Raw genomic sequence first — 25,998 nt, forward strand, 5'->3', positions numbered from 1 at the left:
CTGAAGCAATTTATTGTGCATAGCACAGGAGCAAAATTTAGATTAGGGCATAGGTTTGAGATGAACAAAAGAAATAAAATCCTATACTTATTGTATTCAAGGGGAGCATCAGAGCCCTAGGTTTTGCTCCTTACACCAGAATCCCAAGTGTGAAGCAGCTAGATTCTTTTTCTCTACAAAACAATATCTTAACTCTTGCCTCATTTATTTCAAAGGAAAATGTTACAGCCATAAGACATTCTTCCTGAGTAAAGCCTGAGTGGTGGGGGAACTGCATCATATGGTCAACTTAACTGGAGCCCTCATGACTTAATTAGATAGAAAGCTCTGATCTCGTGCCTCTGATTTTCCTTGTTTCGTTTTCCATTTTGCTCAGCTTTCTGGATCACTTTTTCATTCCTTTTACATATTTGTGGGTCTGCTTCTGACTTAACTATCCAAGTTTTCTATGCTGATTCTAATGTAGCTTTAGGGGAGCATATGATAAAATAAAAGAGAAGGCATGGCTTGAGGATGTGCAACCTGTTCTCTATCCTGTATTCTGCTTCTGCTTTACCACTCTGGTGAGGATGAGTGCTTGTTTTCTAGGATGACTAATACTTTCCCCTAAATCATAGAGGGAAAAAAAAACTCAATCTCAAAAAAAGAAATCAAGTCTTTTAGGAGAAAACAAGCACTAAAGAAAAAAAAACCGTTTCTTTACCATTTTCTCAGCATTATTATTTATTTGTTCATGGTAAACAAGAGAGTGGTTATTTGAAAAGACATGTTAAATCACATTTATACACTAGAATTGTAGAAATACAAAATTTATAAGGTACTTTATACAAGGAAGCTTTGTGGCTTGCTACCTGATCCACCCAATTCAATGCCCTGGTTAATTCTGAGGTCATTTACAGGTTTAATAGGAGGAAATAATGGAGAAAGTCCATGCTCTTCCACCTGAATATAATGTTTATTTTTTTATTTTTTGGGGGGAAGTGATTATTCTTGAATTTGGGCTTCTCATCTTCATTGTTTTCCTTATGTGTATAGTAGGGCGACTGCCTAGAATTGTTTTGGGCCCTCTAGATCAGTGCTTCATAGATTTTAAGGTATATCAGAATCAGTTTTAGAAGGTTCATTAAAAAAAAAAAAAAAAAGAAGAAGAAGGTTCAGATTGCTGGGACCTATCCCCAGAGTTTCTGATTCCATATGCCTGAAGTGCAGCCTGAAAATTTGCATATCTAACAAATTCCTAGGTGTTACTGATGCTTCTGGGTCTTGGGGACTAAATTTTGAAGCCCACTGCTCTAGGTTACTGCCTCCTTTATAACCGTGAGGACATTAACAGATATCCACAGCATCCAGCTTGCATTGAAGTGACTGTGACCTTAATACCTGAAAGTGAACACTTAGTTATGAGAGAATTTGTCCTACTTGCAGAGACTAAGTGGCCTGAAGGCTAGATCATTTATCAGCACCTGGCAAATAGCTTTACTGACTCTTTCAAGCAGCAGGTAGCTTGTCAGAGCTTAACTTTTAGAAAAAACTACTATCTGGCCTACAGAACTAGCAAGAGGACATAAGGAGAATGAAACCAACACTTTTGAGTAGCTTCTGTATCTTTCCTCAAAGAGAAGATTCCAAGGTTGCCTTGCCTTTAGGCAAATGAGAACTCCATTTTTCTTCTCTCCACTTCCCTGAGACACAGAATCTTTTAGGTTGTACATGAGATGCTTTTAGAACCTATAGGTAAGTGGAATTTCACTCTCACGAGGCAGGCTACACAGCACCATCCCTTCTGGATTTATTGAAGTGGGACTAATTAGAGTGAACCAACAACCACAAGCTCTGCTTTTAATTGGATTCACTTATGTAGCCATTTCAGCCTTTTCTAACTTAATATTTAAAATGTTATAGCAGCAGTACTATATCTAAAGACATAAATAGTATTTGGCAAATTTGTATCTCCAGTCCTGTCCTTTAACTCAAACTCTGATTCTTATTTCAGATTGCCTATAGGATTTAAATATTTGTCTCTAATTCCGCATTCCCAAGAATGAATTAATTTTCCCTGTTCAAAATTAACTTTTTTCCCCATATTCTTTGGGTTGATGCAACTCCTGCCCTCTCCTCCGCTAATTCTCCAGGTGTAGAACTTTTAACTCCTTTATTCTTATAGTTCAGTCTGTCAGCAAGTACTTTCAACACTTCCTTCATATTTCTGTGATTCATCCTTTTACCTTTTAACTGTTATGACCAGAGTTCAAGCTTTCATGATGCCATGCTAGATTTTGAAACAGCTCTCTAACTGGTTTTCCTACCACCAGTTTCTTTTTATTCCACTATAGTTTTTACTCTGATACTCAATTGTGCTTAACATACTGTTTTGATCATGAGATCCCCTTGCTTAAGAATTTAGAGTGATTCCTCTTTATTCTATGCCAGCAAGGTCTAGCTCTTATCTCAGCATTCCGTGGCTTTCACAACTTGACCCTACCTCAGCTATCTAAACTATCTTTTCAGGTCTATTTTCCAGCCACATAAGTCTTCTGGTACTTTGAAGACTTGAGAGAAACTGGTCAAGAACCTTCCTTTTCCCTCTCACTTTGACCCCATGTTTTTTCTCAAGGCTGTAGCTGGGAAGTTCCCAAATCCATTTGACAAATCCAGTGGATCAGTATGCCCTTCTTTTACATATGTGGTTATTCTTCTCTTATTTAATTCAGTCTTCTTTAGGGGATAGCTTAAAATTTGTCTCCTCCACAAAGCCCACAGGATCTATTGGCTGTGACACAATGTGGCACTTGATAGTATACCATTTTATGTCACCATTTAGTTGTGTTCATATGTTATCTCCCTAGTAAAACTACAGCTCCTGGGCTGGGTCTAACATAATTTTGGGAAGAAGATAGATGTTCATCAAACATTTGCCAACTAAGAGGCCATATTTCAGGCCTATTCTGATATGCCCATGGGGTATATCTTCATGTGGACCCATTCAGCATCCTTCTAATAGCAACATCACGTGATTCCCTGTATCTTGACAAAGTGCATTTGGGAGCTATTGATCTTCCCGGTGACAAAGAATTTGGGAAGAAATTGTTGCAACTGCTCTTTTAGGGAGAAAGATGGCTCCAGAAATAGGCCTGATAGTGTCCAGGCTAAGAATCAAACTTAGTGACAGCAACTCTGCTAGTTAGGTATTTGGCTAGAAAGGAAGTTCAGCCTCTGCAGTATTTCAGGTAGGTGTGAACTGAGTAGTTAGATTTGTTGCTACTTTCTGAAGTAAGCCTACCTAAAGGCAAAAGCATGGCCTCATGACTGGGTGATTATTCCTGCGCTGTGAATACTTGTTTATAGGCTACATGGAAGTACCCACCCAGGCAAACACTATGAAGAAGCAAAGGAAAGTGCCCAGAACCTAAATGTAGTCACTGTGTCAACAGCAATATCAGATAAGGTCATTTTTATGGAGTGGGAGTGTGGTGGTGGTGGGGAATAGTCGATGCACCTGTGGTTGGTGATTCAGAAATTTGGTGCCACATTATATGGCACCATGAAGCCACCTTGTGTTCTAGCCATCTCATGGTGGCTGATGTCATATAATTACCCATTTGCTAACTGGGCCAAGAGGAAATGGATTGGATGAAAGCCAGAGTAAGGTATAGTTACCTTGTAGATGAGCCACAGTCAGAGCCTATGGAACCAGATGGCTTTTGGGGACTTCTTCCTATACCAGTGAAGCCATTCTCATTGTCAGCCTCTTGGTTGATTTTTTTGTAGGTATCATGCATTTTTGCTTGCCTATTCCTAAAACAGTTACGTTCTCATCTGAATTTCTTCAAATGAGCTCCATGGCTAACATCTCAATCAGGAACAGGGTCCAGACAATTCCTGGTGACGGAACTAGGACTAAACTTAATCCTACACTGACTCAGCTTCTCTGCTAAAGTTGTTTGAAATTCTGATATCTCGCCAGAGATTGTTTCTAAAGAGTTCTCAGTGTGAAGTATGAATCACAAACAAATGGATTCTCAGGAGACCAAAAGCACAAGCTTTCAGTATTAATTCAGCATGCATTTATCGGTTGCCTGTTATATTAAGGCATTGTGCTCTTTGGGATATAAAGAAAACCCTGCCCTCAATTTGGTATATGAGAATATAAAGCAGAAGGTGAAAAGTGCCACACCATAAATACAAACAAGTTGATTTGGGACATTTCAGATGAAGAAGATATTCTTTATGAAAGAGATAGTATATAAATATGCCCTTGAATGATAAGTAGCATTTTAAAAAGTGACAGAATAGGAGTAAAGGCATTCCAAGAGGATATGAGAGAAGAGTAAGACAGTTTGAGTTGGACAAGTATAATACCTTTAGGAGAGAAATGGGAATAAAGCTGAAAAAGCAGAAAGGAAGAGAAAGGAATTAATACTTTTTTAAAAAAATATTTATTTATTTATTTATTTATTCATTCATTCATTCATTCATTCATTCATTCAGAGAGATTGAGAGAGAGGCAGAGACACAGGCAGAGGGAGAAGCAGGCTCCACGCAGGAAGCCTGACGTGGGACTTGATCCTGGATCTCCAGGATCACAACCCAGGCTTCAGGCGGCGCTAAACCACTGCGTCACCAGGGCTGCCCGAATTGATACTTTTTAAGTGCCTATTGTGTGCAGGAAATGCTGGTACTTTAAATATGTTATTTAGTCTCTGCAATAATCTTCTTGGGTGGCTACTGGTACCTGCACTTTTTTACCCATAAACCAAGACTCAAGATTAGGGTTCCCAAAGTCTGTCTCTCTCTCTCTCTCTCTCTCTCTCTCGTCTCATTCTCTCTCTCTCTCTCTCTCTCTCTCTCTCACACACACACACACACACACACACACACACGTTTCAAGTGACAGATCTGAAATGTGAAACCAGGTTGTCTCATTCCAAAGCCAGTTCAGAGAGTACTGAAGCCTTGATCTGATAGGCTAAGGAGTTTGAATTTAATTCAGAAGGCAGTAGAGAGTCATTGATGGTATTTGAACAGGACAATGATATGATTGGTGCTATATTTAGGAATATTGCTCTTGCAGATATAGAGAGAGCTTTAGAATGTGAGAGACTGGAGACTAGATAGAGGCCTATTTTAATGGTTCAGACTCCAGGGACATAAGGTAGGTTTCCAAAGAGGAGTTTGAGTGATTGGATGCAGGAAGAGAGGGATCATAATGACTCTGAGAGGCTCAGCCCAGGTCTCGAATGACAGTGCCAATAACAAAAACAGATGAGTTAAGAGGAGTTATTGGTTTAGAGTGAAATACAGGAAGAAGATGATTTGTACATTTGGTATATTTGAGTTTGAGGTACCAGAAAGACTTCAAAGAAATAATGTGTAACAGGCATTTTGTACTGCAGGATAATTTGAGTTAGGAGACAAATTTTGGAATTTGTATTGAAGATATTAGAGTAAGAACCTTAAAAGAAAGGTAATCTTATATTTAAGTGAGAGGCAGAAGAAGAGAAGAGGAAGGCAAAGGCAACAGATGAGGGACACAGAAATGGGAAAACTAGGGGGTCCCTGGGTAGTTTGGCGGTTTGGCGCCTGCCTTCGGCCCGGGGGCATGATTCTGGAGTCCTGGGATTGGGTCCCATGTCGGGCTCCTTGCATGAGACCTGCCTTCTGCCTGTGTGTCTCTGTCTCTGTCTGTCTGTCTGTCTCTGTCTCTCGTGAATAAATGAATAAAATCTTAAAAAACAATGGGAAAACTAGAACAGCAAGTAGGGAGAGTGTTAAGAGATATTCAGTAAGTCAGAAGTAGGTTCGGGATGTTTGTTTTGCTTTAGCATCAGTCCGTTTTCTTAGGCAACAACTGGTACCATACATCCTTTGTCCCTTCTGCGTTCAACTCTGTTATGTAGGAAATTAGTCAACCAGGAGAACTGTTTTCCTACTACAGATGTGTTTGGTGATCACATTTTAAATTTAAGCTAGTGAGAACTCTCAATCTTGCTGCTGGCAAAATAAAGTAAAAATTTCAGGTCTTGCCCTAAATCATTGGAGGTATTAGTTCCCAAGAAGGCTTTTAGAATTTTGGCACCTTTATTCTTTTACTCTGTGACTCCTCCTATGGTCGGTCACATCTCCTCTCCGTATATTTAATACATGAAGCCCATGCTCAGATTTCAGGATTCCTGGTTGCAAGCCCAATATGCATTGTGCTGTCTCTTCAACCTAATTTGTAAAATGGGTGGTACTAATTAAGGGAGAATAAATAGCTAATGAAGGATTGTAAAGTACTTTGCTAATATAAAACACAACATCAAAGCCAAGTAATAGTCTTTTTTTTTTTTTTTTTTTTTTTAATTTTTATTTATTTATGATAGTCACAGAGAGAGAGAGAGAGAGGCAGAGACACAGGCAGAGGGAGAAGCAGGCTCCATGCACCGGGAGCCCGACGTGGGACTCGATCCCGGGTCTCCAGGATCGTGCCCCGGGCCAAAGGCAGGCGCCAAACCGCTGCACCACTCAGGGATCCCAATAGTCTTAATTCAGGGTGAAGGGTTCCATTAGCAGGATAGAAATAAAAAGGACAAAGGGTAGTGTTGCTTTGTACCTTGATAACAGTGTGCAAATCAGAAGTGCTGCTATTGATCCTCATTGCCCTGTGAACTCTCAACCCAGAAATTTGGCTCTGCTCTTTCCTAACTCTCCAAGTACTTCCCTGACCTACTATGTCTGGCAATGGCACCTCTCTGAATGTCCTAACATATGCAAATGGGAACTTCTGTTCAGCAGAGCCAACTTGATAACCAAAAAGATTCCTCTTCTATTTATCAGCACTTTGATTATCTTTTTATATCTCTTACTATCTGTGCTTAGCAAGAAAAATAAAGAGGTTTGAGCAATTAGGAAATAACAACTCATAGTTCACAAAGAGTGAGTCAAGGAATGCTTGGAACATTTGAAAATACAACCACCTCTGGCATGAAATGGCCTGCTTACATCCTCAGGCCCAGAGTGGGATGGAGGGCTAAGCAGACTGCAAGGAAGCTGAAATAGGAAAGGCAATGATACCAAGTAGCTCCTCAACTGAAGTCTTTAAAACTTGGGCTTTAGACACATCAGCTTTTCAGAGTAGAAGGATGGAAAAAAGAAGTATAATTCATCTCTCATTCCGCTTAAGGTAAGAAAAATGATATTTAAATAAGTTATTTCATTTAATGTTAATCTGACCCACTCAGAAAAAATATAGAGTGCTGTTGGGAGTAAATCAACTCTGAGTTTTTCCCAACCTTTTCCATGCTGATCACTGGTCTGAGTCCTCATAAAGTCATTGTAGGAACTAAAGTGCAGCAGAGACCCTCAGCCAACACTATGACCTGTGGCCAGTGGGGGAGCAAGAGTTTGAGTCAATGCTGTAGGGATAAAAAAATAAATAAAATTGTTTTTAATTGTCTCTAATTGGTTCCTATCCTGAAGGATCTGGGAGATTAGGCAAAAGGGCCCAAAAGGACAAGAGACCATTTCCAAAATAATATCACAAGAATAAGTTAGTCTGCCTATGCATTCTTCATTGTCTCAGTGTGGATGTGCTGTGATCTATGAATTTGCATTCCCTGTGTATTGCTGGACAAATGGCCTTGCGCCCCTTGTGTGTGTGCTTGTGTGTATGCATGGCCATAGATTTATAGTTAGGCCTTAGTCTTTTGAAAGCAGGAGCCCATACCCTTTTTTGGCAGGAAGATGGTTTCTCTCCCATAGGGATTTTGTTCAACTCAGCACATTAATACTGAGGGAAGACAATAAAAGAGTAACTGGGGATGGATTATTAAGCAGGAAGATTTTCCTGAAAGAAGTGAATTTTGTTTAGTTTTGGAGGAGATTTAGGCATGATATAAAAAGGAAGGAAGCAAACTCTCCCTTGCTAAGAGGTCAAAATACCATAAAGCTGACTTTAAAACCTAAACTTACAGGGAGTATATAGAAGGTTTTTAAAGAGAAAGCAGAAATCTGTAAATAAGCATCTACTGATGAAATGACAAAGAAACCACAAATGTATTTGATCTCACATCTGTTTATTAAAACAGATAACTCTGCATGCATGCATTTTTTTTCTTCACATTTACTATGTGCCTGGCATTACACTAAGTGATGAATAAGGCCAAGTTCCTGACTTGAAATAGCTCAGGATCTACTTTAGAGAAAGGAGGAAAGGCCTAATATTTTATTGAAATCTAAGAACTAGGCACTGTATGGATAAACTGTAAGAGCTAAGTGTCATTTAAGAATTCTGAATCTATCGCTTTAGGGATTAATGGTGGAAAATGTTTAATTCTGAGGACTGAAGGCTGATCAGAAGATTATAGAAGGACTGGGCTAAGAGATTGAGGGCAAAAAGAGGCAGAAAGCTGCAGGACTTAGACCTTGGAGTCTTTGGCTCAGAGGGGAACGGGAGGTGCCTTTTTTTTTTCCCCCCTCTGTAGAGCCAAGGAGATAGGGAAAGGCCCATGAGAAGAAAGTAAAAGGAATTTAGCAGAGAACAAAGCTACTTTCCCAGCTCATATATTTTTTTGGTAAAAGATTACTTAAGAGTCAAGACAGTGTTTTTCTGGTTTCATTCTCTTTAATGCCTAGAATCCTGCCAGAAGAGGCCACATATAGATCTTAGTCTTTAGTTCCTAGGAACCCAAGAGATGCTGTTATTAGAAATTACTAAAATATTCAGAGGAAGTAAATACCAACTGGCACCAATGCCAAGATATCCAGGCACTATCCACAGAGACCCAGTGAGGTGCTGATCCCAAATGGCAATCCCTTCCAGGCTCTCAAAACACCATCTTTCACTTTTTCTTTTATCTCCTGCCTGGAAGGCTACACCGTGGGTGGGAATAAAAGTCTACTCTCCTGTTGCATCCAGGCAGCTGCCAGCAGGCTGCTTGCCTTGTTCTTTACTGGCAAATCATTAAACAGTCCCCCCAAAGCAGGCCTCTTCCCCAGGGCCACCCCATGGACAGAGATTCAGAGTTGTGGTCAAAGGGCTGTCAGCAGGCAGGCTGGAGCCTTTGGGTTGTCTCCAACACAAGCCTCTTCTGACTGTTGCCTCTTTGGAACAGAAGCCTCCTTGGCCTGTTCTCAACCCCCAGTGGCTTCTGAGGAGAGGCTCTGGGCATCTGAGTTGGCTGGTGGCTTGAATAATTTTGTCCTTCTCCTAACGTAATTTCTTAGTGCAACTACCTTATATCCCTTCGATTGTTTCTTTACCAAAGTACAGGCCCGTGCTCCATTTTCTCCCCCCACTTTCCAATGTAAATGCAATCTTGTGTGTTATTGCCCAGGAACTGGGGACTGGGGTCAGCCAAGCAAATCCCATAGCTTCCCATCCCCACTTACAATGTGACAATTAAAACTTGAACATAGACTTAGTTGAGCTGGCCCATCTGGATATAATATCTGCCCTCAAAGGACTTATAAGCACTGCCACAAGCAGATTGTGGAAGACTGGCACAGAGTCTGCAGGACAACTTGAAATCCCTACAACCTCTGAGCAGGAGACTAGGCCTGAAAGAGATGGAATGTGTGGAATAACCAGATTAATTTAGCTATTTCACACCCTTGTGTTAAACTCACCAAACTTAGCAATGCTTGAGTAGCTCTGCTGGTAGTCCTGATGTGCATCTGGCATATTGAAGTGAATAATCTGATTTCCTCAAGTTTCATTTCTTTGGTCTTTTTTCACAAAGCCTGTCTGGTTTTAGTCTTTGGCCTTTTCAGCATTAAAATCTTAACTAACATAAATAATTGCTTAAACCTACAACAGGTCCCAGCAGGTTTCCAAATTCCTACCATCTCGGGCATGAGTTTGGCTGCAACAAGAAGAGCAAAATCGTAAAGCAGACTGTGTCAGGGCTGTCTGCAAGTCAACATTGGATCAGGTTGGAGGACTTGTAGGAGTGCCGTTAACTACCTTATTGCAGTAAGAGTTAAGGCCATCCCCTGGAGGGGCCCTGACCAAAGCCTCCTTAGACCCTTATCTTGAAAGTGGGAGGGTAGGTATTGCCCTAGCAATACCTGTGCCAAGACCTCATCTCTTCTGCAGATGACCTCTCTTAACAAGACATAGGTAAATGAGGGTCCTCACGTGGTGCTTCTTGAAGGATAGAGATCAGTGAAGGCGGTAGGGTCTCTCTGGGACAGTGGTCATTGAGTGACAGAACTCAACTGACATTTCAGGACATCTTAATGTAGGATTCTTGGAGGTCTGATCCCCGAGATCCTCGCCTGGTGGAGGAAAACAGTTCAAACTGCGTGACTGGGGGTGTCTTCTAAGGTCTTGACCTTTGCAGGCCCCAGAACTTTGGCATCCTATTTCATAGCTTTCCTTCTAAAGAACATTGATGTAACTAAAATGTTATTTGGTGGGCTCTCTCTCCTTTGCTCCTAACTTCAGGAGCAGCTTCCTGGTGCCTCTGTAACCAGAAGTTGTTCTGGGCTGAGTCAGGACAAACCCTTTTATGTGTGGGAATAGAATGGACAGAAGCTCTACCTCTTGGGTGGCTGAGATTTTCCTCCTTCTCTCTGTCTGATTATTGCCAAATAAGCTTCTTCTCTGATAACCGTTATTTCAAAAGTAACTTAGCTCTTCTTCTTTCCCCTCCCTTTCTTCTTCCTTCTCATGACTCTGCTTATGACCCTGTAAACCACCCATACATAGATGCCAAGCAGAGTATGGGGTCAGGGAAACCCCAGCATGAGGGACATTTTAGGGTCATGGGGTCCATTTACATCATGGAGCTTGGACATGATCTGAGACTAGGATAGATAAATTTTAAAATGAAGTCTTTAATGTGGAGCAAGACAGTGAGGGAAACTGTAGTCTGGCTGAATGACCATTATCTGGGTCTGAGCTTCTGTGACCTCTAATTTCAGGACACACCTTTCTCATCCTAAACAAACATGCTTTCACTGGGAAAGCATCTCTGAGCAGTGTCTGGATCTGGCTGCCTTTGTTGTGGCTAGAAGAAGAGATGAGATAAGCCCTAGAAGAGAGAAAGGAAGCTGGGGCTGCTAGGCAGCAAGAGCCTAGGCCAGAGGGAAGATGAGCAAACAGACCCTGCCTTTATATTGTTGCTAATATTCAAGTTTGAACATTCTACAAATGGAGGTCCTGCCTTCCACCCATGCATTGCAATACTTGGCTAAAGTTTGTTGTACCGCACAGAATACCTCTGGGAGCCTATGCTGGAGGTGGCATGGCAGGATAGAAAGGGTACTAGGATTGAATTCTGAAGACCTCCATCTCCTTTAATTAGCTGTGTAACTATGGGCAGTCTGTGACTTGAGTCTCATATTCCTCATTTGTAAAAAGGAAGTTTTGAAGAGCCCCTTAGAGACATGAACCAGGCTCAGCTATTAGCAATTCAGATCTCCTTATAAACTGTATGGCAGCTGGATTCAAATGAAATTTTATTCTTTCAGCAAATACTAAGGACCTCCAAAATGCAAAGCCCCAGACTGGACTTCTGATGAGCTCATTTCTTCCCTCAGACTTTGTCTCCTTGCTTTTTATTGGAAGCCAGCACATCATTTCCGTTCTCTTGTCAGCATTCTTACTTACCAACACACCTGTCCACCAGGAGGTTTTCTGGATCAAGTGAGAAACACTGGAGGCCTCTATCACCCATCCTCTCCCTGCCAGTCCACTCTTGCTAGGGAGCCCAAGGTTGTGCTTCTCTAGCCCCACCAATATTATTTTCTTTTTTACCTTAAAAAATTATACAATTAAGCAGGAATACATTTCCTTATTTAAAAAAAATGTTTAACAGGATAAAGGGAAACTCCTTTTGACAATCTCCCAGTCTCTCAACTTAATTCAGTAGGAAACTCAGCCATTCCAAAGATAGTGGCAGGCTAAGGTAAGGAAGAGAATGAGGTCTAGTGGTTTCCAAATCCAAGCCTAATCAATTACCATTAGGATCTAATCTGTGGATATGAGCATTCACCTCTTTCACTAAAGGACAAGATGACCAAACTGGGCTTCAGAGGCTATTCTGGTGTTGCAGGCAGGAAGAAGCAACTTCAGGCCAATTTGTTTTTCCCAACTCCTGAGCTACAGGAGCTTGACTTTATGATGCTGGTGTGTCCTACTGCTGGAGATAAGAGTCAGGTAGTTCTAAGTACAGGTAATGGAGGTTGCACAGGAGAGATTGATTATAAAATCTGAAAAGAGGAAATGGGGAGAAAAGTGCCTTTGATGCCTGGCCAATGTTCCTGATTACAAAGGCAAAATTGTAGCAGGCAGTAAAGTTACCTGTCCAAGGCCTGGGTAAAGGTCTGTATGTGGAATTAGAGAACTAAGAAATTATTGCAGCAGAGGTAGGGGGAGGGAGGTGGCTGGAAACAAGAGACAGTAAAGAATTGCTTGCAAAAGCACACACCCCAAGATGAGGAGATGCCGTGGATAAAGAAAGACCAGCATTAAGTTTGGGGCTTGGTTGAGCCCTGGAATGCCCTTTGTGAGGAGGTAATGAGATCACATGGCCTCCTTCATGGGAAGGAGGCGGGCTGAGAACTGGAAGAGCTTGTTCAGTGGGGTTTAGAGGAGAGAAGTGACCATGGATAATGAGCTGTCCCAGACTGCGCCTTGTAGAACACTGACATTCAGAGGCACTGTTGACAATCACCAAGGCAGTAGCACTCAGAGAGGTCTTTGTCCCTTCCAGCAATGAGGAGGGATTTTATTGTTGCAAATGCAATAATAAAACAACTACCATTTAATGAGCACCTACTAAGTGTCAGGCTCTGTGCTAGGCACTTATATCCATTATCTCCAGTCTTCATGATAATCATCCCATTCTGTAGGTGAAGAATGTGAGGCTCAGAAAGGCTAAGTCGCACTGTCAGAATTGGAGCATTAGGTTTATTTTGGAAGGAAGGGGGAAAGTCAGAACAAATAGAGGAAGAAGACAGATCCAAGAATAGGAAGTATACAACACATACCACTAAAGGACAGTATTCACATCTCTACATACGCATATAAAATATAGGTGCAAAGCTGAGATCTCGGCCAGAGTGGTCTGGACCCTTAGAGCAAGTTCAGGCTCCTCTTAATTTGCCCCTCATGGCAGCATCTGGGACAAGGTTGTCCCCGTGTCTGACCTTTTAGGAAGACACAGCCAATCCTTAAATCCATCAAGTGTTTGGGGGCCCTCCCCAGCCATACCCTCCCTGAATCCTACAAGTCTATTTCTCTTGGCTCTCTCCTGGTGTCACTGAGAGGACAGGTGACACCTCCTTATTAGGAGACCTTGTATCCTAAGGAGACAGGTATATTTGGATCTATTTTCTTCTCAGGGGCCCTCTTCCCAGCTGAAAATTCCCTGGAGGAGGGAGCAAAGACAACCCCTGTTATACCCAAGGAAGACTAAAACTGCTTTGCTAGGTAATGAACAGTGTCCTGGTTGAATGACTTTCTTTTTCTTTTTCTCCTTTTCCTCTTTCTTTCTTTCTTTCTTTCTTTCTTTCTTTCTTTCTTTCTTTCTTTCTCTCTCCCTCTCTCTCTCTCTCTTTCTTTTTTGGTTTTATTTTAAATTTGAGAATACGTGAAAACGTCTTACTGTAGAAGAATCAAACCACACAAAAGTGTAGTGAGCATGGTTTTCATACCACAAATATGACGATACAAGAAATATGTTTTCTTGAGAGCTTCCCCTCACAGAGCAGCTAAAACAGTCTCATATCTAAGAGACCCCTCTGATGATATGTGTCCACGCTGGTCACCACAAATATGCCCATTGTTCAAGCACAAGTGTTCACTTGAAATCCATGTAGGCACATCATCTTTGCCAGGGTCCAGCCTTCTGGGATCTACCTCTTCTAGGCCACAGTCTGCAGATTCCCTCAACTTGGCATCTCCCAGGCTCCTCCTCCCATTCCCTAGGATTCCAGGGATTCTAATGCCTCCCCCCACCCCCATACACACTCCTTTCTGCCTTTAGGAGACTCACATTTTCCTCAAGGAGTTCAATCTTTCATAGAAGCCAGGAAGATAGGTCTTTAGCAACAGTTGTTTTGGGCAAGTGCCCCTGAGGCAGGGAAATAGGAGAGGCTCTCTTCTTGGAATGGCAGGAGAGAAAAGACAGAGAACAAAATATAAAGAGTTCTCATTCTTTTCTGTTCTTTCACAGCAGCAAAATAGCAAAATTCAAATTAATATCTCAGTAAATCATCCTATGATTGAAATGTTCGAAGCAAAACACAGTCTGTTTTCACGGTCTCCTCTCTAAATCCTCTCCCAAAGCCACTATTATCAGAATTTTGGTGTGCATTGCATTGCCTTTATGTTTGACTGTCAGTGATCTGACTGTAGACCTTTAATATTTGATTTAAAAAATATTGATCAAGTATCTTTTGTGTGGCAAGCACTGAAGGGGATGTGGAGGTCAGTGATAGCTTGAGGGGAGAGGTAAGTGAGCCGACAACTGAAATACCACTGCATGAGTCTGTGATGGAGGAATTCAGGGAGCTAAGAGGGCCCGAATGAGAGGCTTCTGACCTCTCCTGACAGAGCAGCAAATGCCAAAAGTGTTTGGAGACATGAAACACGTTATTTCTGGACCACGAGTTGCCAGGGGGAAAGAAATATGGGAAGGGAATGGTAAGCCCAGAGCAGACAGAGCTTTGAAGCTGTGTTTATAAATACAGACTTTATTCCAAGAGCTATGAGAAGCCTTTTTTTTTAAAAGGTTTTATGTATTAATGAAAGACACAAGGAGAGAGGCAGAGGGAGAAGCAGGCGTCATGCGGGGAAGCCCGATGTGGGACTCGATCCCCGAACCCTGTGAGAAGCCTTTTAAGAGCTTAAAGTGGGGGGCACCTGGATGACTCAGTGATTGAATGCCTTTGGCTCAGGTCTTGATCCTGGGGACCTGGGATCGGAGGCCCACATCAGGCTCCCCAGAGGGAGTCTGCTTCTCTCTCAGCCTATATCTCTGTGTCTCTCATGAATAAATAAATCTTAAAAAAAAAAAAAGAGAGAGCTTAAAGTGGAAGAGCAACACACTCAAGTTAGCATTTTAGATCACTCTGGCTTCAGTGAGAGGGGTAAGATGACCCCAGTTAAGAGGATATTTCAGTAAATTGGAACAGCAGTGATGGTGGCCTGCATTAGAGTAGCCAGAGTGGGAATGGAGGGAAGAGGATAAATTAGAGACATGTTTGAAAGATAGAATTGTTAGAATCTGGTGATTGGTGGCTGTTGCTGGTGGGGTTAGGGGGGCAGGAGAGAGAGGAGGTTAGGAGGACAACATCTGGCTTGGGTAGTAGGTGGATAGTGGTTCCAATCCCTAAAATAGGGAACACTGGAGGAAAAGTTTTGAGGGATAAAATGATTAGTTCAATTTTGAACATGCTGAGTTTGAGATGTCTCACTTAAGGTTCTTCAGGCAGAAACATCCAAGCCCTACGTATTGGACATTTTGGGTCTGGAACTCAAGAGAGGTCTGGGCTACACATATGTAATCAATGATCTCTGTGTGGGAACCAAAGCCGAACACTGGCTGGAGTTACCCAGGGGTGCATGGAGAGTAAAAAGAGAGGAGGCCTAAGACAGGATCCTAGAAGTCACCACCAATATTTCAGGGACTCTTTAGGAATGTAAAATTTGAATGGCCATGAGTTGGGGGAAGGCTCGGGTTTTCAAAGTTAAATGGAAATTATTCTTAATTTACTATTATTTTACATTATCCTACTTTTCTTCTGATCTCAGCTATGTAATTCTGAGCATGTAACTTAATCTTTTTTTTTAAGTTTTTAAAAAAATTCTAGTTAACATACAGTGTGATATTAACTTCAGGTGTAGAATTTAGTAATTCAACACCTCCATACAACACCTCATGCTCATTACAACAGGTGCCCTCCTTTATCCCCATCACCTATTTAACTCATCCACCCACCCACCTTCCGCCTGGGTACCATCACATCTCTATAGTTAAGAGTCTCTCTCTCTCCTTTTTCCCCCTTTGATCATTTGTTTTGTTTCTTAAATTCCACATATGGGTGAAATCATATAGTATTTGTCTTTCTCTGACCTATTTCATTTAGTATATAATACTCTCTAGCTCCACCCACATTATTGCAAATGGCAAGATTTCATCCTTTTTTTATGAGTGATACTCATTTTATTCATATACCACATCTTTATCCATTCATCAATCAATGGACACTTGGGCTGTTTCTTTAACTATTATAGATTATGCTGCTGTAAACATCAGGGTGCATATATGTATCCTTTTGAATTAATATTTTTGTATTCTTTGGGTAAATACAATAGTGCGATTGCTGATTGTAGGGTAGTTCTATTTTTAACTTTCTGAGGAAATTCCATACTGTTTTCCACAGTGCTTGTACCAATTTGCATTCTCACCAACAGTGTAAGAAGTTTCCTCTTTCCTCACATCTTCACCAACACCTGTTGTTTCTCGTGTTGTTCATTTCAGCCATTCTGACAGGTATGAGGTGGTATCTCATTATAGTTTTGATTTGCATTTCTCCAATGATGAGAGATGACAAGCAGCTTTTCATTTGTCTATTGGCCATCTGTATGTCTTCTTTGGAAAAATGTCTATTCATGTCTTCTGTTTTTTAATTGGATTATTCATTTTTTTGGTGTTGAGTTGTATAAATTCTTTTTTTCCTTCAAATTTTTATTTAAATTCTAGTTTGTTAACACACGGTGCAATATTGGTTTCAGGAGTAGAATTCTGTCAGTGATTCATTACTTACACACAACACCCAGCGCTCATCGTAACAAGTGCTCTCCTTAATGCCCATCACACATCTAGCCCAACCCCCATCCACCTCTCTCCATCAACCTTCAGTTCTCTAAGAGTCTCTTATGGTTTTTCTCTCTCTCATATAAATTCTTCATATATTTTGGATACTAGCTCTTTATCATCTTTGTCATTTGCAATTACCTTCTCCTATCCTGTAAGTTCCCTTTTACTTTTTCCTTTTTTTACTTTTGTTGATTGTTTCCTTCACTGTGGAATTTTTTTTTTATGTGGTCCCAATAGTTTATTTTTTATTTTGTTTCCCTTACCTCAGGAGACATATCTAGAAAGAAGCTGTTATGGCTGATGTCAAAGAAGTTACTGTCTGTGCTCTCTTCTAGAATTTTTATAATTTCAGGTCTCACATTTAGGTCTGTAGTCCATTTTGAATGTATTTTTGTGTATGGTGTAAGAAAGTGGTCCAGTTTCACTCTTTTGCATGTTGCTGTCCAGTTTTCCTGACACTGTTTATTGGAGAGCCATTCTTTCACATTGGATATTCTTTCCTGCTTTGTCAAAGATTAATTGACCATATAGTTATGGGCTTATTTCTGGGTTTCCTATTCTGATCCATTGATCTATGTGTCTGTTTTTGTGCCAGTACTATACTATCTTGATGACTACAGCTTTGTAATACAACTTGAAGTCCAGAATTGTGATGCATCCAGCTTTGTTTTGCTTTTTCAAGGTTGCTCTGGCTATTCAGGGTCTCCTGTGGTTCCACACAAATTTTAGGATTGTTTGTTCTAGCTCTGTGAGAAATGCTGGTGGCATTTTGATAGGGATTGCATTAAATCTGTAGATTTCTTTGGGTAGTAATAGACATTGTAGCAATATTTGTTCTTCCAGTTCATGAGCAAATGTCTCTCCATCTCTTTGCATCATCTTCAATTCCCTTAATTAGCATTTTATAGTTTTCAGAGTACAAGTCTTCACTCTTTAGTTAGGTTTATTCTTAGGTATCTTATTGTTTTTGGTGCAATTGTAAATGGGATTGATTTCTATTTTTATTTTTAAAGATTTATTTATTTGAGAGAGAGAAAGAGAGTGAGCATGAGTAGAGACAGAAAGAGAAGCAGACTCCTTGTGAAGAGGGAGCTCAACATGGGGCTCCATCCCAGGACCCTGGGATCATGACCTGAGACAAAGGCAGACACCCAAATGACTGAGCCACCTAGGCACCCCAGATGGGATTGATTTCTTAATTTTTTTTCCTGCTGCTTCATTATTGGTGTATAGAAATGGAATAGATTTCTGTATATTGATTTTGTTTCCATGACTTTACTGAATTCATATATCAGTTCTAGCAGCTTTTTGGTGATCTTTCAAGTTTTCTATATATAGTATCATGTCATATGCAAATAATGAAAGTTTGACTTCTTCCTTGCTGGTTACTTAACCGCTTAATGCCTCAGTTTCCTCATCTTCAAAGTGGAGACAGGGATCCCTGGGTGGCGCAGCGGTTTAGTGCCTGCCTTTGGCCCAGGGCACGGTCCTGGAGACCCGGGATCGAATCCCGCATCGGGCTCCCTGCATGGAGCCTGCTTCTCCCTCTGCCTGTGTCTCTGCCTCTCTCTGTGTGTGTATGACTATCATGAATAAATAAATAAAATCTTTTTTAAAAAGATAAATAAAGTGGAGGCAAATAGGGGCACCTGGGTGGCTCAGTTGGTTAGGCACCTGTCTTCAGCTCGGGTTGTGATCTCGGGGTCCTGGGATCAAGCTCTGCATCGTCTGGCTCTCTGCTCAGCGGGGGTCTGCTTCTCCCTCTGCCTCTGCCCCTCCCCCTGCTTGTGTTCTCTCCTCTCTTTCAAGTAAATATTTTTTTTTTAAAAAAACCCACACACTAAAGAATGTGATTGAAAAAATAAAAATAAAATAAAATGGAGACAATAGTTTCTAGCATTATCGTCATCATCATTAGTGTGGACAATGGAGGGTTGACTATGTGTCCATTTAGAGTTACATGACTCCAGAGGCTGGAGTCAGATAGAGCTGAGTTCTAATCTTGTGTGACTTTAACTTCCCTGTGCCTCAAGCTTCATTCTCTTCTTTAGATGGGGATGATCACACATACCTTATACTGAGATGACATCTAGAGGGCCTGGCATACAAGAGGCATTTACTAATAGTTAATTTCCTCCCCTTCCCTCTTCCATAGTTTTTCATTCAGACAGGGGAAGTCTTATGAATCTGACATACTGAGTTTTTTCTCCTGAATCTCATCAGAGTTATCCTACAATATAGCACTGCTTTGTATATGCTGGTTCCCTCATGGAGGTTTGAGGACAGAACAGTGGTTAAATATTTGTAAATCTTTCTCTAAAGACAGCTCTTCTTTGAGGTGACTTTTCCCCTCAGTTGACCCTCTGGTCAGTAAGGGGCATGTTGGAGTTATATGAAGAAAGCTGACCATGGGTCATGGTAGGGGAACAAGCAAAGCAGTAGACTCCTATGGCTGCAATTTGTTATTCCTGAAGGAGGATCTCCCATCTCTTGTTCTGTTGGAACAGCTGACTTCTGACTCCTTACCATACCAGACAGTCTTCTGTCATCACCAGGAAGATCTTTCTCAAACGCAAATCTGTGGTCTCTGGTCCTTGGTCTGATGCTTGTTGACTTTTCCAGTCTCATCACCACCTTCCCCTCTACACCAGACCTAACTGCCTGCAATCCCTTCCAGACACATGCCAATGCCTCCATGCCTGGGCATAGAGGTGCCCAAAGATTTGATAGAATTGATAGAAAGGATAGAATTCAAAGCAAGGTGGTCCCTATGTTTAAGGGACTACAGTGACACAGTGAGAAGAAATAATGTGAAAATGCTTTCAAGGGGATCCCTGGGTGGCTTAGCGGTTTAGCGCCTGCCTTTGGCCTAGGACGCAATCCTGGAGTCCTGTGATTGAGTCCCACGTCGGGCTCCCGGCATGGAGCCTGCTTCTCCCTCCTCCTGTGTCTCTGCCTCTCTCTCTCTCTCTCTCTCTCTCTGTCTCTCTCTATGTCTATGATAAATAAATAAATAAATCTTTAAAAAAAATGCTTTCAAGAAGTAACTGTGCTCTTAAATCCATCATCAGCATTGTCATCTTTGGAAGCATCTTCATAAATTCAGAATGCTGTCTGGTTTCTCTGATGGTTCTTTCTCAAAGTCCTTTTGCCTTCAGCAGCAGTAGGGAGGGAAGTATGGGCACCTCCCTCATACAAAATCCCCTGTCTTATGGGATACACTGCGTTTCTACCACGTAGGAACTTCTAGCCCATAGGATTATCTAGGGTCAAATAAATCATACTTTGTTCTCACAGCACTCCGGGAAAATTAGATTCAAGTGGGCATTTGATTCCCCTTGAGTGACAAGTGAGTATATATCTGCTGAGGGGATCCTCTGGTGTGATAGCACACATTGGGCCCATTTACCCCTGAGGCACTGCTCTGCACCCACTGGGCTAGGGGCCTAGGGTCTTGGCCTGGCCCTGCCATACCCTCAGAGCAGATGGGCTGGACTGGCTCATCTCCACTGCATACTTCCTGGGACCAGGACGAGCTCCTAGGAAGTGTGAGGTTCAAGGCTATTAGTTAAGCCTCCTTCCCAAGTGTCTTCTTCCTGCCAGTGCCCTGCTTCATCTCAGGATGGGTGCAAGGCAGGGGCAAAGGGGGATATCAGGAGGAACAAGGCAGCACCAAGCAAGAAGACGTGAGAGATGGGGACCTCAGGGGACATACCGAGGAGGCAGCAGGTACTGGTTGTACCCAGCACCACCCTGGGAGAGCATGGAGGGAAAGGCAAGATCCTGCAGATGCTGATATGGCTCTCAGCCGGGTGTTTGTAGCAGGTGGAAGAAGTAGGAGGTAAAAGAGGCTGGGGCAGTTTGAGGGTTGTCGGAGTGGCTTTGCTACAGACTCTTCATTGACGTCCCCCTTTAGGACACCTCTCATGCCTACCTACCCCTCACCTCCACATATTCTTGGCCCTGGCACCCCTGAAATTACAAACTTCTTCTGAGGTAATGTATAAGGAAGACCCACTCTTTAACAGCACAGGGAAACTTGCCTGTCCCTGCCTGGAACAGTGGGGAAGTGCTTCGCTCCTACAGCTTACTCCTATTCCCTAGAGCCTCCTTAAACTCTCTCTCTCTCTCTCCCCTTTTCTCTCTCCCCCTCTCTCTCTGCAGTCCCACCCCCTGTATCTGTGCAATGCCAGTGACGACGACAATCTGGAGCCTGGATTCATCAGCATCGTCAAGCTGGAGAGTCCCCAACGGGCCCCCCGCCCCTGCTTGTCACTGGCCAGCAAGGTAGGTTCACACTTGACCCCACACACACTCTGAACTTCACCCGGCCCCTTTGTTCTCTGTTCCCTTGTTGCCTAGGAGTGATGTCCCAACTCACTCAGGTTTTCCTAACTCATGACTGGTCTGAGAGGGGTGGAAATTGAGGCCTCCTTTCCCCACCAAACATCATCTACCAGCAGAACCTCTGGCTGTCATCCAGGGCATGCACCCCACCCATATCCTCCTACATCACCTGGAAGTACCTAAACCCCTTGCCCTGCCCAGCATCAGAGCAAGGAGGAGCCAGTTGAAGGACTTTCCATCTCTCAGAAATATTAACCGAACATATGCAAGAATAGCAGAAACAGAAGCCATCGCCCTATCCATAAAAAGTTCACATTCTTCCTCCAAGATTGCAAACCAGTGACTCCACGTTTCTATGGAGCACCATTGGCTGGAGCTGGTGGGAGTCACCACCTTTCCAGCTTCCTGGGCTCTCTGGTTTGCCATGCTCCTCACTGGCCTGCTACTGCAAAGGCCCTGTGAACATTTGCATTTGTGATCTCTGCTCTAATGTTTGTGACTGTTTTCCATGTGCTGACCATGTGCCAGGTGGGACAGATTCTTTATATATTATCTCATTTACTTTGCACAGCAATCAGGAAAGCTAGACACTTTTATTCTCCATTTGACATATGAGGAAGTGAGGACCAGAAAACTTAAGTAACTGGGGCACCCAAATGGCTCAGTTGGAGCAACATGTGACTCTTGATCTCAGGGTTGTGAGTTCAAGCCCCACATTGGGTGTAGAGATTACTAAAAAAAAATAATAATAATAATAAAGGAACTTAAAAAAAGAAAAGAAAACTAAGGACCTTGCCAGGGTTACATAGCTAGAAAGGGGTGGAGCTACAATTTGAACTGAGCCTTGTCTAGTTCTCAAACCTGAGCTGTTACTCTCTTCTCTGTTGCCTCCCATTCTTGCTGGGAACCCTGGATGTATATGGAGATTCTCATGGTGTAAGCCAGAGTGTAGTCAGATTCTGTGTGGCATACTCAAATCAACTTGGGGGGAGGGGTCCAGCTCCCCACATGGTGGAAGAAGCGGACAGTCCCAACCAGTGCATTTGCTCTTTGTACCTAGGTCCCCCTAGGGATTTCCTGATCCTCCTGAGGTCTGTTTCCTGAGCCAGGAGTCTCAAGGAAACAACCTGGGTTCTTACCTGACCCCTGGAGGGGGCAGGAATGTGGGCAGGATTGTGAATGTGGCACCCACAGGTGGGTGAAGATATTCTCCCCAGCCTGGCCATAACTGATGCAGAAGGGAGCTACGGGAAGATGTGGGAAATAGGGGCCAGGACACACTTGGAAGAGCCGGAGAGTGTGGTTTCTAGACAAGACTGGGTGGGTCTTGGGCACCTGGGTGACTCAGTTGGTTAAGTGGCCGATTCTTGATTTTGGCTCAGGTCATGATCTCAGGGTGGTGAGATCAAGCCCCGTGTGGAGCCCTGCATGGAGCCCCATATCAGACTCTATGCTCAGTGGGGAGTCTGGGTCAAGATTCTCTCTCTCTGCCTCCCCCCCCTCCAAATAAATGAATCTTTAAAAAAAGAAAAGGAAAAAAGACTGTGTGGGTCCTTAATGGCAACAGAATTTTGTTAGGTTGAAGCTACCCTGCTTTTGGCTATTAGATTTCCCTTGCCTTACAGAATAGGGGCAAATGCCATTCATTTATTCATTTGGTAGATGAGTGCCTAGTGCTTGGTAGTATGAATGTGAGTGCAGAGTGTGTGTGTGTGTGTGTGTGTGTGTGTATGAGTGTGTAAGATGCAGAGGTTGGGGGGGAGAGGGAGATGGGGGAGGAGGGGCTCAGAGAAGCTCCACTGTTCTTCTAAAGCAGTGTAATGTATGATGTCACATACGTGTGAACACTGGGCCACCTGTGAGGTCGCCATCCACCCGGGAGGTTTTCTTCTCTTCCCTGGAGAATCACACTCCTGGGGGATAAATGAGGCATGTGCACAAACGCTAGGAAGCAAGGAGCACGTGGTTGGTGCTCTTTGAGGTACTTAACCTTATTGTGCCTTTGTTTCCTCCACCATAAAATGGGACTTTTATTTTCTACCCCAGTGATCACTGCGAGAATAAAAATGATGTATGTCAAGTACCAATAGTGCCTGAGCTAAAACAAACACAGAAACAAAAAAACCCTTAGGGGTTTAGAAGAAGCACCTTGGCTGCTGCCTGGGGACCTGTTTTTCTTCCACAGCCTTTGCGGTCACTGCTCATGCTTCCTCCCCGCCACCCCCCACTCACTCCTCAGCTTCTTCAAACCAGGCTTCTCCCTCATCTCTGTGGGAGTGCCCTAGCCCCATGGTCTCCAGCTGGTGGGGTCCAAGGCTTCCCTCAAGTCTCATCCTTAGACCTCACCAAGCAGCTCCTACCTGGGATCCCCAGCCCAAAGGAGGTCTGTGAACTACCAATATTTCCTAAGTCCCGCAGCTTAACTAGATATTTATTTGTTGCTTTTAATTACAAGTTTTCTCATAGGAAAATGAATTGTACATAATACATGCAGTTAGTTTGGTAAAAACATTAAAAAAAAAATATATGGCTTGGGGCACCCAGGTGGCTCTGTCAGTTAAACATCTGCCTTTGGCTCAGGTCATGATCCTGGGATGCTTCTCCCTCTCTCTCTGCCCCTCTCCCATGCTCATGCTCACCTTCTCTCTCTCTCTCTCTCTCTCAAATAAATAAAATCTTTTTAAAAGCTTAAAAAATAAAAAATACATATATTTTGGTAGGGGAATACATACTTCCCCCTCAGGGGAAGCGATAGGGGAAAGGGGGTTTTAATGATAAGTTTGAAAACTGCTAACTTGAATCAGCTCTGCTCTGGTATATCGATTAGCATTAGTGGTGTCATTACCATCAACAGAGCTGGGGCTCTTGAGTTAGACAGCCCTGGGTCTGAAGCCTGGCATCTCCACTGCCCCTCAGTGTGACCTGGACATTTGAGCTCACCTCTCTGGGCCTCTTGTTTCCTCATCTGTAAAAGGGGAATAATAATGGGACTTATACCATAAAGTAGTTATAAGTATTTAATGAAATAGTACAGATGGAAGCTCTTAGCCCCATGCTAAGCACATAGGAATCACTCAATAAATGATTACAATTATCACCGTTGTCATCATTGGCATCATCATCTTATGCTTTTATAGTTAACAAGATTGGGGTTTTTTTCTTTCATTGTCACTTCTCTCTATCTTCTCTAAGACCTTCACCATAATTTTTTCTGGACTCTTCTGTTCTTGTCACCACCACCAACCTCCTCCTGCTATCTAGTCATCCAAATTGGTTTCTTTCTTTCTTTCTTTTTTTTTTTTTTTAGATTTTATTTATTTATTTGAGAAAGAGAGGGTATAAGCAGGGGGAGCAGCAGAGGGAGAGGGAGAAGCAGACTCCCTGATGAGCAGGGAGCCCGACATGGGCATCATGACCTGAACCAAAGGCAGCCCTTAACTGACTGAGCCACCCAGTTTCTGTTTCTCTATTAGCAACTCCACAGCCATCCTTGTGATTATCCATGTCCTGATTGCCTCATGCCTGGACTAAAGCAGTAGCCTTCTACTGGGTGAAATAAACTGGCTCTGGAGATGAGCCCCTGTCTCTCTTACCATAGAGACCACTACCTAGAAACCATGCACTTGGAAAACTGAAATCCTGAGTGGGAATCCTGCCTCCATTGCTTATTAGCTGTGTGACACTGGGCAAGTTGTTCCGTCTCTCTGAGCCTCAGTTTCCTCAACTTAAAACTGGATGACTCTTATAGAGTTGTGAGGAGTAAATGAAATTAGGTACCCAAAGCATGTAGTAATAGCTGATATGACAATAAATAATGCTTAAGGGACACTGAGTATGTATGTACTAGGTACTATTAGAGGGCTTTACATGGATTAACTTATACAGTCCACGAAACAACCCTGTGAAGTAGATCCTATTATTATCCCCAGTTTACAGAAAAGAAAGCAATTACATGACATGCTCAAAGTCTCACAGCTAATATTCGGTAGCAAGTCCAGGACTCAAACCTGAGCAATGTGAGCTGAGTAGGTCTCAATAAAGGCTATATCTCTTCTACTTCCTCCAACCCTTGCTTTCAAGCCCAAATGAATTCCACCTCTTCTATTGAATCTTTCCTGACTGGTTCAGTCCAGCTAGTCTATTAGGGGCAGGAATCCAGCTCTTCTGGGATGCTTTCAAGGTCTCTATCCATGCTGTACACACCAGGTTTATGGAGGTGCTTTGTGGGAAGGGGGAAACCAAGGCTTGCTCTTAACTTCAGCTCAAACTCAGCTCACTTTTCTATGTTTTGTGATTGAAGATTTGTGTTAGATTGTGTATGTGTGTGTGTGTGTGTGTGTGTGTGTGAATGTGTGTAGTGGGGAGAGTGGAGGCAAGGGCTTTCCACAGTGAAAAAAGAAAAAAAGATTTGGGAACTACTGGTCTATTTTATTAATTTGTAATCTAGAATGTTATCAGCATTATCTTTTGTACATACTTTGTCTCTATAACTAGATGATGAGTCGTTCTAGAGGCCCTGGCCTTCCCTGGCTTGGTGCCCTGGGCACAGTAAGTACTCAATCAGTCTTTGATGAGGAAGAGGTTACAGAGACTGTTACTATGTCTAGAGAGGAAACCTATAGTCCAGAGAAGTGTAGAGGGTAGTGTACAAATCCTACATGGTACTGGTTCTGGTTGCTGAAGGCCATGAGCAGCAAGCAAAGGGGCTGACTGGCTCTGGCTGGCTCTTTGCAGCTCCCAAAGAGATCTCTGGGTTGTTTTTCTAGAGCCCAGTCTTCCCAGGCAGAGGGCCTACCCACCCGCTCTGCCTTTCAGATTCCAGTCTCCCAAGAAGTGCTTC

At 42.7% G+C, this 25,998-nt stretch overlaps 1 protein-coding gene across 8 annotated transcripts in view; it reads left to right on the forward strand.

Moving 5' to 3' along the window:
* RNF43 (ring finger protein 43) overlaps positions 1 to 25,998 on the forward strand; it is a 65,616-nt gene that overhangs the window by 27,216 nt on the left and 12,402 nt on the right. For 5 of the 8 annotated variants that reach the window (XM_077852515.1, XM_077852516.1, XM_077852519.1 and 2 more), the window contains one exon: positions 20,976 to 21,098. The exons of 1 other annotated variant lie outside the window; for it this stretch is intronic. In XM_077852515.1, the coding sequence (XP_077708641.1) occupies positions 20,976 to 21,098 (123 nt within the window). Of the gene's footprint in view, positions 1 to 13,305; positions 13,418 to 20,975; positions 21,099 to 23,019; positions 23,140 to 25,998 lie in introns of those variants that run through there. 2 more of the 8 variants (XM_077852521.1, XM_077852522.1) reach the window with 2 other exon arrangements.

Source organism: Canis aureus, chromosome 16, assembly GCF_053574225.1.
Source record: "Canis aureus isolate CA01 chromosome 16, VMU_Caureus_v.1.0, whole genome shotgun sequence".
Lineage (NCBI taxonomy): Eukaryota > Metazoa > Chordata > Mammalia > Carnivora > Canidae > Canis > Canis aureus.